Source organism: Phoenix dactylifera, unplaced genomic scaffold, assembly GCF_009389715.1.
Source record: "Phoenix dactylifera cultivar Barhee BC4 unplaced genomic scaffold, palm_55x_up_171113_PBpolish2nd_filt_p 001512F, whole genome shotgun sequence".
Lineage (NCBI taxonomy): Eukaryota > Viridiplantae > Streptophyta > Magnoliopsida > Arecales > Arecaceae > Phoenix > Phoenix dactylifera.
In genome coordinates this window covers 45,255-58,386 of record NW_024068822.1, presented here as the reverse complement: position 1 = coordinate 58,386, position 13,132 = coordinate 45,255, and the positions used below count along the sequence as shown (strand labels likewise).

The 13,132-nt window shown below is 41.5% G+C and overlaps 1 protein-coding gene across 1 annotated transcript; it reads left to right on the top strand.

Moving 5' to 3' along the window:
* The first annotated feature begins 358 nt into the window (after positions 1-358).
* On the top strand, positions 359-5,353 carry LOC120108716 (GTP-binding nuclear protein Ran1B). Its single transcript, XM_039122404.1, has 8 exons — positions 359-516; positions 627-696; positions 1,489-1,545; positions 1,635-1,752; positions 4,332-4,421; positions 4,519-4,698; positions 4,786-4,863; positions 5,053-5,353. Exons 1-8 carry the CDS (start codon positions 514-516, stop codon positions 5,120-5,122), a joined length of 666 nt encoding a protein of 221 aa, XP_038978332.1. The 5' UTR covers positions 359-513; the 3' UTR covers positions 5,123-5,353.
* Positions 5,354-13,132: the final 7,779 nt, after the last annotated feature.

Here is a 13,132-nt window from a genome sequence, read left to right as displayed (position 1 = left end):
TTGACATTTCCACATGAATCATGTTTATTTTCTGATATATTTTTTTTGATATAAATGAATTATGTTCATTGAGAAAAAAAGAGAGGAGAATCAAGTAGTCTCTCCGTTCCATATTTAGTTCTGCTTCACACTTCCAGTATTTTCTCATGGGCAGCAAATCCATCCAGTTATCAGTTGGCCCCTTGGCTCTGGGCCTCCGGCCCATTCTGGGAGCTCTCGCCGCTTGGTTTGATTTATCAACTGCGTTCGGGGAGCGCACGTGTCCGTTACTAAGTTCTCACCGATCAAATCCTACGGCTCCAAGACTCGCGTTCTTCCAAAGCCAAAAAAGAAAAGGAAATCTATTAAAATTGAAAACAAAAGCCCAAACATAGAAAGAAAACCTTCCAGACGGACCAGACCTTAGGGTTGTCACTCTAGATAAGTACGCGAATCTTTCCCACCTCTAGCGTCCCCACCGCCATCTCTCCGCTCTGTCCGTCTCTCTCGCTCCCTTCCCTGCGAAGAGATCTAATGGTAGGCTTTCGCTTCCGTTTCTTTTCGGGCATTTGATTAAAGGTAGCGGCTTAGGGTTTTAGGTTTTTCTCTTCCATTTTTCTAATCGATTTCGTTGCCATTGATCGAAGGCACTGCCGAATCAGCAAACAGTCGATTATCCGAGCTTTAAGCTCGTCATCGTCGGCGATGGAGGAACTGGTGATCATCTCCTCTCGTTTCTGTACTTCTCTGTTAACTTTATTTTGCGCTGAAGATTGGACTTTCTTGATGGGATCGCGGCTCCGAAGCTTTGGCTTTGATGAGATTTTTTTCTTTTTTTTTGACTACCTCGTGGATTTAAATCTTTCTTGTTCTATTTTCTTGGTCTGTTTCTTTTTTCATATCGATATCTTGGGGGACCTGGGAAATTTTTTTGCGAGCAATTCGTCATGCTTCTCGATTTTTTGTCGGTTGGTTGTTTGCTGCCATGAAATCAAAATCCAATTTTTTTGAGTTCAGAAAATTTATATGACACTCGATATTTCAGTTTTTAGTTCCTCTGATGTTATCTATCAATATATACTAATATCTCTTCTTAACGTGGATTTTTCTTTTTTCTTTTTTAAAAAAAATATTTATGCATTTTGCTTTCTAGATCTTGATCATTTGTCTATTCACTTATGGGTTTCTAACAAATTTTTCTTCTGTGATTAGAATAATGATGGTAGGCCTATCTATAACTGCTACCAGTATAATGACTCTGTGATTTTTGATTAATATTTAAAACTCTGAGGAAGTACTCTTTCTTGGTAGCAGCCTTATTTGTTTATCTCTACTTCACATTAGTTTTCAATCCATTTTTGTTCTTGTAATTATATTTCTATTAAGCAGAATAAGTGGCCAGATTCTTGAGTTCCATGAATTCTGTTAGTACTTCACATGCATATGTAGTTATTTTATCTCATGTGCGCTTTCATAACGTTGAACATGTTTTGCTTTATAATCATGTAGGTAAAACTACATTTGTGAAGAGGCATCTCACTGGTGAATTCGAAAAGAAATATGAGCGTAAGTATCGTCTCTAATCTATAGCAGTATATCTTCCATTTTTTCCCCTTAATTATTTCTGTAAGTTTCCCTTCAATCATCTCCTGTAGCCACTATCGGTGTTGAAGTTCATCCTTTGGATTTCTTCACAAATTGTGGGAAGATCCGGTTTTATTGCTGGGATACAGCTGGTCAAGAGAAGTTTGGTGGTCTCAGGGATGGATACTAGTAAGTCAGGAAATATTATTTTGTTTTTATTTTTCTTTTTTGCTATAAATTGTTTGAAATTGGGCTTGTGGATGCTTGATTGCAAATTCTCTTTTCAAGACCATATCAGATGATGAATTGCTCATTGGAGATGCAAGCATTGACGGTTTTAGGTGTGAAAAAGTAAACTTTACTGTTGGTAGGCTGTTTAATTCGCAGGTTCATAAGTCTTTGCTTATTGAAAGCCAAATTGGTTTCACAGCTTTCATTTTGATGCTTCCTAGGTCTTTCTAATGAGACTGACTGCATAATAATTTGCATAAAAAATTTCCTGCTAACATGACATGTAAAAATCAATGTAGAACACGAATGACATGACAAGCTTCCCAGCGGACAACATATTGGACTTCTTTTACAATATGAAGTATCAAAATGCTTTTAAATATTGTTTGGCATTTATGTTCATTTTTCTCTATATCATGTTAACAGATGAAATTATGTCCAGTTCTGTGTATAATGTGGACACTTTCTGAGTTCAGCAAGAAGCTTCTTCATAACTGCAGGCACTTCCTCTGAAGCCATATAACTGCACTTCCAGGCCTTTCACATGTTAACATTACAAATATCTTTCAACATTATCTTCTTTTGTTTGCCGTATCAAATGCACTTTCCTTACTCTTGCTATCTGATGCTTGTTCACTTATGCTTCCACATTACCATCAATATAGGTAGTGAGCTGCATATAGTGACATTGCTCTTAACTGATGGCTGATTCCCTGTTTCGGTGCACATGCACAATGTTCTTTTTTTTTTTTTTTTTGGTAAATACACAATGTTCATTTCGATCTCCATAATTTCGATCTCCATGAATTAGCAAATTGCTGTTGTTGTTGTTGTTGTTTTGCTCTTTCCCCATTTATATTGCACAAAATCCTACCTTGCTATTTAGCATGTCATTTCTCAGTGCATTGTTTCTTCATAAAATGTCCTTCAAGTTTTATCTTTTAATCCAGTATCTGCACTTGTTATGGCATTTCAGTTATTTGGAACAAATGATGCAGCACTTAGTACCAGGACATTTTGTAGTTCTTATGTGCTTTTAGTTTCTCATTATGTTAATTCGTATGATTGCTTTGGGTGAATCTTAATAATGAAGACAGTTGTGTTAGGTTATCATGATGTGTTGTTATTACATGTGGTGTTTGCTCAATTTCATGCAATTTTATATGTGGGTTTCCATTGGACAGATTTGAGGATTGAGACTTGTTATTGGTATTCAAATTCTTTTCCCTATTCTTTTCCTATTCCCAAGCTTCATGATGAAATCTTATGGTACTTGAGTATCTGTGAGAGAAAAGTAGTGTTTTTTAATAGGAAATACATTTTATCAACTCCTTACAAAACACGATCTTCATATGTTCATTCACAACGATTGGAACTGCTGTGTACCTTGTAAAAATCCTTTCGGTCATTTGTTTTATGTGTGTGTGTGTGTAGTGTGTGTGAAGCTGCATTGATATAAGTTCTGTAGCACCATTGTTGAATTAGCTGAGCCTCGCACTTTATGTTTTTGATATGACAATAGTTATTCAATGGGATGCACATTATCATGCAAACAGAACATACTGATCTGAATGCTGAATGTTGAAACACTTATAAAGTTAAGCTGAGATTTTCATATCATCTTGATTTTTGATTAAATAAGAAGAATGTGCTAGAAGTTGTTTCGTTTTATGAACGGGATATTGTTGACAGTTTGCTGGAATTACATGCTTCCCTCTTGATGCTGTTATATTATCTGGAGCATGACAGTATTCCTTGATGGTACTGATTTGTTAAAATTGTTGGTCAATGTGAATTAGATGAAAAATAAATAGAACACTTGTTTGGGCTACTCTTCTTCGAGAATCTGAGATAGGAATTCCCTTCAAGCTAGTTCATCAGCATCTTTATTATAGACATTATCAAGTTGGGTGTAGTTTTGAATGGCATATGATAGGTGGGCCAAGTTACATGGAGAAATTGTTATATTACTAATAACAGGCCCTCTTTTCTTTGTGCCTATTATATCCTATGTGTCAGGAGTTGCTTGATTGTTTGTTTTTCTAATTGCTTGCTAGAATAATTAGTTCCCATCTATTTCATGAAATATTTGTTCTAGCAAAGTTATTCTGCATATGCTTTCTGGACACTATATTCTGTTCATTGGTGATTCTAGTTATCACCATGAGCCATTTAGGTCCTGGTGTAGTTCCAGCATAGATTTGTTCGGGTTATTTGAATAAGAGAAGTTATGAATAGTTTTATCCTGGTCAAGAGGAATGAGTGAGTGAAGGAAGTGTCTGTCTGCTTTAGCCCGTTACTGAATTCCCCCTTTCACCTTTTAGCTGACTTTATTCAGGTGCGAAAAATGTTATTTGTGGACCAATGCTGGATAAGTGGGTTTTATTCAGCTGATTTAGGTGATGTCGGGAGGGCCCAAATGAAACTAGAGTCAAAGCCATTAAATGCTTGCGGATGAAACTTTTTTTTAATTATTATTCTGTATTTGGGAGATCAGCACTTTGTGACCTATTCTGATCCGTCTTGCTGTCTTACAGTATCCATGGTCAGTGTGCTATTATCATGTTCGATGTCACCGCCCGGTTAACATACAAGAATGTTCCAACATGGCACAGGGATCTATGCAGGTTTGTGCTTGAAATACATATGGAACTAAAATCTACAGAACTTGTCCTTGCTATTGCTATTCTAGATGTCTGATTTATATGAAATATACTAAACCAGGGTCTGCGAGAATATTCCAATTGTGTTGTGCGGTAACAAGGTTGATGTGAAGAACAGGCAGGTTAAAGCAAAGCAAGTTACATTTCACAGGAAGAAGAACCTGCAGTATTATGAGATTTCAGCAAAGAGCAACTACAACTTTGAGAAGCCTTTTCTCTATCTTGCTAGAAAGCTTGCAGGGTAATGAGATTTGACCGATCCCATTGTTTTAGGCATGATGTAAAAAACCTGTACAGGGTGGAATTAACATGTTGATTACATTGCCAGGGATCCGAATCTACACTTTGTTGAATCACCCGCTCTTGCTCCTCCGGAGGTGCAGATTGACTTGGCTGCCCAGCAACAGTAAGTGTTCTGCGCACTGAGTTTTATCTCATCATACTATTCAGTTTTGGCTTAACGTGCTAACTAGTGGAAGCTTCAGCTGAAGTTGTGATAACCCAATATTCAAACAAAGAAAATTACTGTAATATACTTTTTTGCTCCCTGTGCAAGCTTGCAAATTCTTAACCATGGTTCTCTCTTATTCCACAGGCATGAGGCGGACCTAGCTGCAGCTGCCGCGCAGCCTCTTCCTGACGACGACGATGATGCTTTTAATTAAAATCATAATTTTCCTAATATATCCAGTACAGTGAGGTTTTATAAGTCTTATAGAGAGTTCTGCTATGAGGGGGTATGTATCCTTAAACATGTTTCTTGTCTTCGAACCATGTCAGCTTTTACCAGCCGAATTCTTGATCTATTATACTGTATGAGTAGTCTTAGAGTGGATCCTTTGTTTAGTTTGCTGGATGGCTATACATATCCATATGAAGATAAAGATATTTCTAAATTTTATGCATCCAGTTGCAGATGAAGGCAGATGAAGGAAACTACGTTTGGTTAAATAAGAAAGTTTGATGAAAAATTCCCCATTAACAACGTAGCCTTGGACGAGACTGGAGAAACCTGCACTTGCCATCAAAAATTGATGAAGCTGATTTTTGCCAAACTTTTGCTGCAGATGTGGTTATCATTGGATGAGTTAGTCTTTGCAGCTTTATAGTTAGCCGTTTGTCTATTTTCTAGGTGATAGTCCGAGCAGTGATTTATGATGTTATATAATCTTGTTAGTAACAGTCACTTGGTAATTTGGCTTTGAGAAGTTCAAGGGTGCTAGTGACGGTCTGGGTGGTGATTTAGGTTGTTATATAATCTTCGCTGGTAACAGTCGCTAAGTGGTTTGGTTTTTCAACTCACGGAGGTGCCCGGATGTGGCTGCGGTGGAGTATCAAGAAATTCAAAGCAGTGTGGTAGCGTTTACTCATGCTTCCTGCTCTCGGGTACACTCGAGTCATTGTTATGGAACTCATGGAACTTTCGCCTTTCGCATCTAAAATTGATGAAATAGCGCGGTCTCTCAATTTAAAGAAAAAGAAAATAAACACCAAAAGAATCAACTCATTATTGGTTTAGGAAAGCTGAGAAAGAGAGAAGATTTCATTGAGAGAACTCTTCAATTGGAACTGGAAGTTACCAGTACCGGTGGCTATAAAATTGCCATTAGTTGTCTTCTATTTCAAGGTGAACTTTGACTTTAGTGCTACCGATGATGGAGACTGAGTAGATGTGGAACTTTGATGTTAGAGCAAAGCGCATCATCTTCGAGGAAGACTCTGCCATGGTGATTGATTAGATAGGAAAGAAGGGGCGGAGAGGAGATGGAAGTCCTCTATTCGACGACATTCGACGGATGGTCAGAAAATGCAATGCCTTTCAGACAGTGCATGTATATCGAGAGGCAAACAAGGCTGTCGACTGGGTCACTTACTTATGTAGCATGGCACTTCGGAGAGATTCCTCTGAACACACTAGAGGATATCTCCTTCACAGTTATGTCAGATTGTCGCTCTTGATTCTGTTGGCTGTACCTATACCAGAGTAGCATGAGCAATCGTTGTACCAAAAAAAAAATGGTACACCACACCGGTTCTAATCGGATGGTACAAAGTGTACCATGTATTAAAAAAACTTGAGTCTATTAGAGCTGACTAGGTGCTACTTGTGTCGATTGGATTTTGCTATAAACGTGGAGATGATTTTCCAATAAATGGCAGGTTGGAAATTTTAACAAAACTTGAGTCAAAGAAAGTTCATTTTTGTTTGATCTTCACCTAGGGCTGTTAACGAGTCGAGCCGAGCCCGAGCCTCCGCAGGCTCGGCTCGGCTCGTTTCACTAATTTCCTGGCTCGGGCTCGGGCTCGGTACCGAACCTTGTATTGGGCTCGGGCTCGGGCTCGGGTGGCACAGCCCGGCTCGGGCTCGGGCTCGTAAAGCTCGTTTGCCCGAGCCCGAGCCCGAGCCCGAACCAGAGCCAGAGCCCGAGCGTCGAGCCCGAGCCCGCCCCATCCCCATCCGGCCATCCCCATCCCCATCCCCGCCCCCATCTCCGTCGCCCGTCGGAGAGAACAACGAGCAGCCGAGCTCGGTTCCGAGTCCCGACGGTTCGTCGTCGGAGAGAAGAACGAAGGAGAGAAAGAAAAGAAGAAGAAGAAGAAGAGAAGAAAGAAAGAAAGAAAGAAAAAAAGAAAAAAAAAGGAGAGAAGAATGGACTCACCTCATCGCGTGCGGCGGCCGCCGGCTTCGGCCGCGAGCACCTGCACCGCCGGCACGGGCGTCGGCTGCAGGCACGGCCGAGGAAGCCGCGGGCTCGGCCGCGAGCGCCGCCGGCCGTGGCCCGACCCTCCCGTGCGAGGGACTCCTCGGCTCCTTCCCTGATTCGCCGGTGGAGGAGAGCTTCTCATCCCCTCCTCTATCGCAGTCTCGCCGGTAGAGGAGTCGGCAAAGAGAGGAAAAGGGAGGGGGAGAAACGGAGAAGAAAGAGGGGGAGGGGCCTCGCGTGCTTCTTTCCCAGGCGGCGGAAGGAGGCAGCGAGGCATCGGCGGCGGGAGGCGGAGGAGGAAGGCGAGAGGGGAGTCAGGGGAGGGAATGGATTTTTATGCGGGAAGCTTCTGGAAAAACCCAGAAGGAAGGAGAAGAAAAAAAAATAAAAAGAGAGAGGAGGTGGTCAGGTGGAGGGAATGGGTTATTGGTTGGGCTCGTGAGCTGCTCGGGCTCGAGCTCGGGCTCGGGCTCGAATTTAAACGGGCCTCATTTTGGGCTCGAGCTCGGGCTCGTTTGACTAACGAGCCGAGCCCGAGCCGGGCTTTTATCGAGCCGGGCCCGAGCCGAGCCCGAGCAGCTCGGCCCGTTGACAGCCCTATCTTCATCTCTGCCATACACGTCCTCATTCTCCAGAAAAAAGAAAAAAAATAAAATAAAATAAAACAAAACCTCTTACAATAAAAATTCTCTCAGTTTTCTTTCTACTCACATAAGGGGAAAGGTTTAGGCCACTCTATGAATTCTTTATACAACCGAATCCTAAAACTCCAATTAATAAGTGGATGGGCCCATAAATACTTAAACAATGTGGGATTATTCTTCAACACCCCCTCTCACATGGAGAGCCTAATGTACTGAAACCTTAGGGAGGGATGACACATGGATTAAAAACAGGATGCAGAGGCATCAGAAGGCAAGAGGGATCATGAGTTCTGCTACCATGATTAATTAAACATCACATACGCTTAGGATATCGGACTATTCGTCAACATTCCTGACATATATACAACTAGAACAGCAAAGGTAATTAAGATAGGGGTAATTAATTCCCCACCCTTCAAAAGACCGTGCTATAACAAAAAATTCCCATTGATCGGTCTTAAAATCTTTCGTCCAGTATCTCCACCAACTTTAATTCCCGGTCCCTTAGCTTCTTTCTTTTTTTTCAAACCATACCGAAAATGCCCCTGCCCCTTTTGATTTAACATTCCCAAAAGAATAAGAAAAAAAATATACGGCCGCCACCGACCACTGCCTGTCCCCGCCCGAGCTCCCTCCTGCAGCCGCTACCGACCCTGGCTCGCCCCCTTCCGCGGCCTCGCTCCCTCCCACGTTCCGCCCCCACCTGAGCTCCCTCCCGCGACCGTCGCCAGCCTCGGCTTGCCCCCTCCCGAGCCCCCTCCCACGGCCGCGCCGCCAGGAATGCCCCCGCCCCTTCACAAGCCCCCTCCTGCGGCTGTCGCCGGCCGCGGCCCAGCCCCTTTTTAGAGCCGCCGGCCTCGCGGGAGGAGAGGTGTTCTCCGCTGGCCAGCCGCAGCCGCCGTCGACGGCGGCCCCGCCCCCTCCCGCGGCCCCCTCCAATGGCCGGCATGGCTCGGCCCCCTTCCGGCGCCGCCGGCTCGCGGGAGGAGAAAAAAAAAGAAAGAAGAAGAAGGGAAGAAGAGAAGAAAGAAGAAGGAAAAAAAAGAAAAGAAAAGAAAAAAAAAGAAAAGAAAAAAATAAATAAATATAAATAAATGAATGAATGAATAAATAAATAAATAATATATTCTAATGAAATAAAATAATTATAAAAAAATAAATAAATAAAGCCGCCATGGTCGACCCCTCTCCTGCGGCCTCCTTTTGCGGCCGTCACGGCCCGGCCCCCTTTCGGTGCCGCCGGCTCACAGGAGGAGAAGAAGAAAGGAAGAAGAGAAGAAGAAAAAAAAAAGAAAAGAAAAAAAAGAAGAAAAGCAAAGAAAAAGAAAAAAAAGAAAAGAAAAAAAAGAAAAGAAGAAAGAAAGAAAGAAAAAAGAAAAAAAAAACAGAAGAAAATGAAAGGAAAAGAAAATTTAAGTGTGTGCAGATAAGATTTGATTGTGTACAGAGAGCACTTAACTGTGTGATGCACACAATTAAGTGTTCTTTGTATACAATTAAGTCTTCTCTGCACACACTTAACTATATGCAGAAAAGATTTAAGTATGTGCAGAAAAAATTTAATTGTGTGCAGAGTGATGAGAGCACAAAAGTGCGATCTATACGCTGCTTAAATTAATATTATTGCTAACAAATAATGATAAAAGTGCTGCATTAATTTTATATTTTTATTTGGCACAGATCATAGTTTAAATGCGTATTGGGTCTATAAAGATGCATCACCGCATGCCAACAGCTGAGCGCATAGGGTCAGCCCCATTTGCACACCAGAAGGAGCATTAGCAGACCAAGTTCAGTCTAATGGAACAGCAACCAAAGGAGCTAGATTCATTATCCGGGAGGATCCAACAGTCTGTGTGGTTCATAGTAGCATGCCCACCATCCCACACATCCGTCCGTGATTCATCCGTGAGCCAGCATCCGTGCCTCAATCCCAGGCCTCCATTCTTCATCATCCCAGCTTCCGGATTAGGCGTGCCTCAACTCCCTTCCACTTTTATCCTTCAACTTCCGGTTTAGGAATCAACCCTCCAGCATCCTCCCAGCGTCCGTGTGCAACCCATCTTCCAAATTCGCAACTCCATCAATGCGTCCACCTCTCCCGTGATCAACGTCCAGCTCCTCTCGCAAAGATCTCCCAGCATCCCGCGGCAGCCTTCTTCGTCAGCAATCCCGTGCGATCCCATGCGTCCATCGGAACCGGTGTGCGATCTGTCAGTCACCGCGTCCGCTCACGCCGTTTGTGAAGCCAGCGATCACCACCTCCTCCACAGCATCCGCGGCTTCATTTCTCCGCAATATCCCAGCCGAGATCAACGTCCGCTCCTCCCACCGCCCGCGTCCATGCTCCTTCCTTCCATGCATTCCCGCATTCATGAGCAAGCATCATCCTCCCAGCCATTCGCGAGCGTCTCCGCATCCAATCGTCCGCGTCCAAGGCCCTGCTACTAGCTCCCGTCCGAGCTCATCTTCTCCTGCGAGCTCACGCATCCCAGCATCCCGCGATTTCCGCGATCAGCTCTCATCCGGGCATCTTCCAGATCTGTGACTCACCTGTCCGAGCTTCATTTCCAGCTCATCTTCGCCCGCGATCACCTCCCAGCCTCACGCGCCTAAGATTCAGCCTCCTCCAGCGCATTCCCAAGATCCATAGAGGGGGAGAGTTGAGTATAAGAGGAGTCGGCTGAGAAGGGAAAAAAGGGGGGCTGATTCGTGGGAAGAAGAAAAGAAAACAGAGAAGAGAAGAAAAAAAAAGAAACAGGGTATGCCTTGTTTCCGAAAAGAAAAAGAAAAAAAAACAAAAGGGGAGGTGATTTTTGTAATGGAAAGCTAATTCCTTTAGCAAAGGGTGATGGATGAACCCTTGTCATGTTGCTTTCTTCAAGTACACTCAACTTTTATTCTAATTGATTTATATCTATTGGTATATTTTGGATTCTTGCATATTTAATTTATTAGATAGTTCTTGTATGGTTTATATATATTGATGCATGGATTGTTTCAATGTTTGATTTGTCGTAGACGTAACCGGTACGATAAATACTTGGATGTTGAATTCATGTTTTCAGATTATATACTTCATGATTAGAACTATTCTATCAAATTAATCCTTAATTAAGAAATCGCCGAGTTTATTTGTTGAAGATAATATTGTCAAGGGGGATTCCAGATCCCTAGACTTCTCTATATTCTTGAACGTTGTTTAATTACCTATTATTCTCTGCTTTTAATTTTTGAAGATCAACTAAAAATTACATCTAAAAATTATGCTAATAATCCATAGATCGTTTCCTGAGGAATCGACCTCGGACTTCCGAGTTATACTACTTATATGATTCTCCTGCACTTGGGAGAACAGTTCTACTTTTGCACCAAGTTTTTGGCGCCGTTGCCGGGGAACGGCTGAGTTATTAGGATAATTTTAGATTTAATTAGTACCTTAGTAGTTAGTCTTTTTCTTTTAAAAAAAATTAAATCTTTACTACTGTTTTCATTCCCTGCACAGTCTGCATCAAACTCTGATATCAGAGAAATTCACTGTCTGAGTGGACTCAAATTTGGTCGGCTGGTGAAAGACACATTTTTCGATAATCTGAACGGTTTGATTGACATTCTGAGACTTTTAAGACTATTAGATTAATACGAAATCTTGCTGCTTTCTATTTTGAATTTTTTGTGTTTATTTTTTTTTGAATCAGAATTTTATTGTTATCATATCCCATTAACCCTTGTTGCTAATTGAAAATTAATAAAAAAACTTAAAGAAAAGATCAAGGGTGATCATTCAAAATAAAAAAAGAGGGAAGAACTAAAATTTCAAATTTCAAACTTCAACTAATAAAATAAAAAAAAGAAATAAATTATTTGCTTGATCAACTATTCAATATAATTTAATGTCATGTCATAAAATATTAAAAAAAAATTTGATTGTTGCATATAGTATACGGCATCAGTATAAAATATTCTAAGAGCTGGACCCATTAAAAAGATAAGGTCGGAATTTCATCACTCGTCCTTAGCCCAAAAATCATCCCAGTGCATAAATATCCTAAGCTTAACTAAAATCAACTAGACATTGGCCCCTAAGGACATTCGAGCTAATAGGACGAAGACCACCGAAAGTTGCACCAATTTTGCTCTATGGCCCAGTCGATGTCTAGGCAAGCTTTGTCCCTTTAAGGGAGTGATGCAAAAATAAAATTGTTCTCCCAAGTGCAGGAGAATCGCACAAGTAGTAAATTCTCGGGAGTCCGAGGTCGAATCCTCAGGGAACGAAATGTATATGAGATTATTTAATATAATTTTATATTAATTAATTTAATAATTTTGTGGATTAAAATTATGTTTTGATTTTCAGAAATTAAAATCGGAGAACAATATAGCAATAAACAAAGTTTAATAAAATAAAGATGGTAGGGATCTGGAATTCTCCTTGACGATATTGCATCCAAGAAATAAACTCTATGGTTCTTGATTAAAAATGAATGGTAGGATAGATCTAATCATGGTACATGTTTCATGAACATATGAACTCAATTTCTAAGCATTCGTCGTGCTTTTTACGTCTACGACGAATCAAATACTAAAGCAATCCATATATCAATAATCATAATCCATTAAAGAGCTATCTACGAAATAACTATGCATGGATCAAAAACATATCAGTAAATATAATTCATTCAAGGCAAAAGTTTAGAGTTTACTTCAAAGAGTAATACATCAAAGGTTCCTCCATCTCCCTCCCTAAGAAATCAGCCCTCCATAATCATAAAAGAAAACTCCCTTTTTTTTCTTTTCTTTTTTTTTTCTATTCTTTTTGGAAACAGAGCATGCTCTATTTCCCTTTCTTCTTTCTTTTCTTTGAATAACAGGACTCTCCTCTGTTTCTTCTTTGAATGGGGACTGCCTTGTTTCACCGAATGAGGATAGAATAAATAATCGCCAACTTCCCAGCCGAGAGGGATATCAAGCTCGCTTTCGATCCACTCCTCGCACGCGATGAAGATCCGTCGGTTGGATCGCAGCTGAGGATGTGGGAGATTCGGACGACGTGGCATGCTGGGGAGAAAGATCCGGGAGCGTGTGATCTTGCTGTGACGCTGGAATGGAGATGCTCGGGATCGCAAGGAATGAGCGTGGATCCGGAAGAGTCGGATGTGGAGGAACTGAGCAGCAGATCTTTGGACGTGCGATGGGATTCTGATTGCTGTGAATCCATAAGAGGTTGACGGATGCTGGAATCACGGACCGGAAGCTGCGCTGGCGGGTTGCGGATGTTGGCTCATGGACGCCTGCGGATGAGGCGGAATCTGGGAGAAGCTTCGCG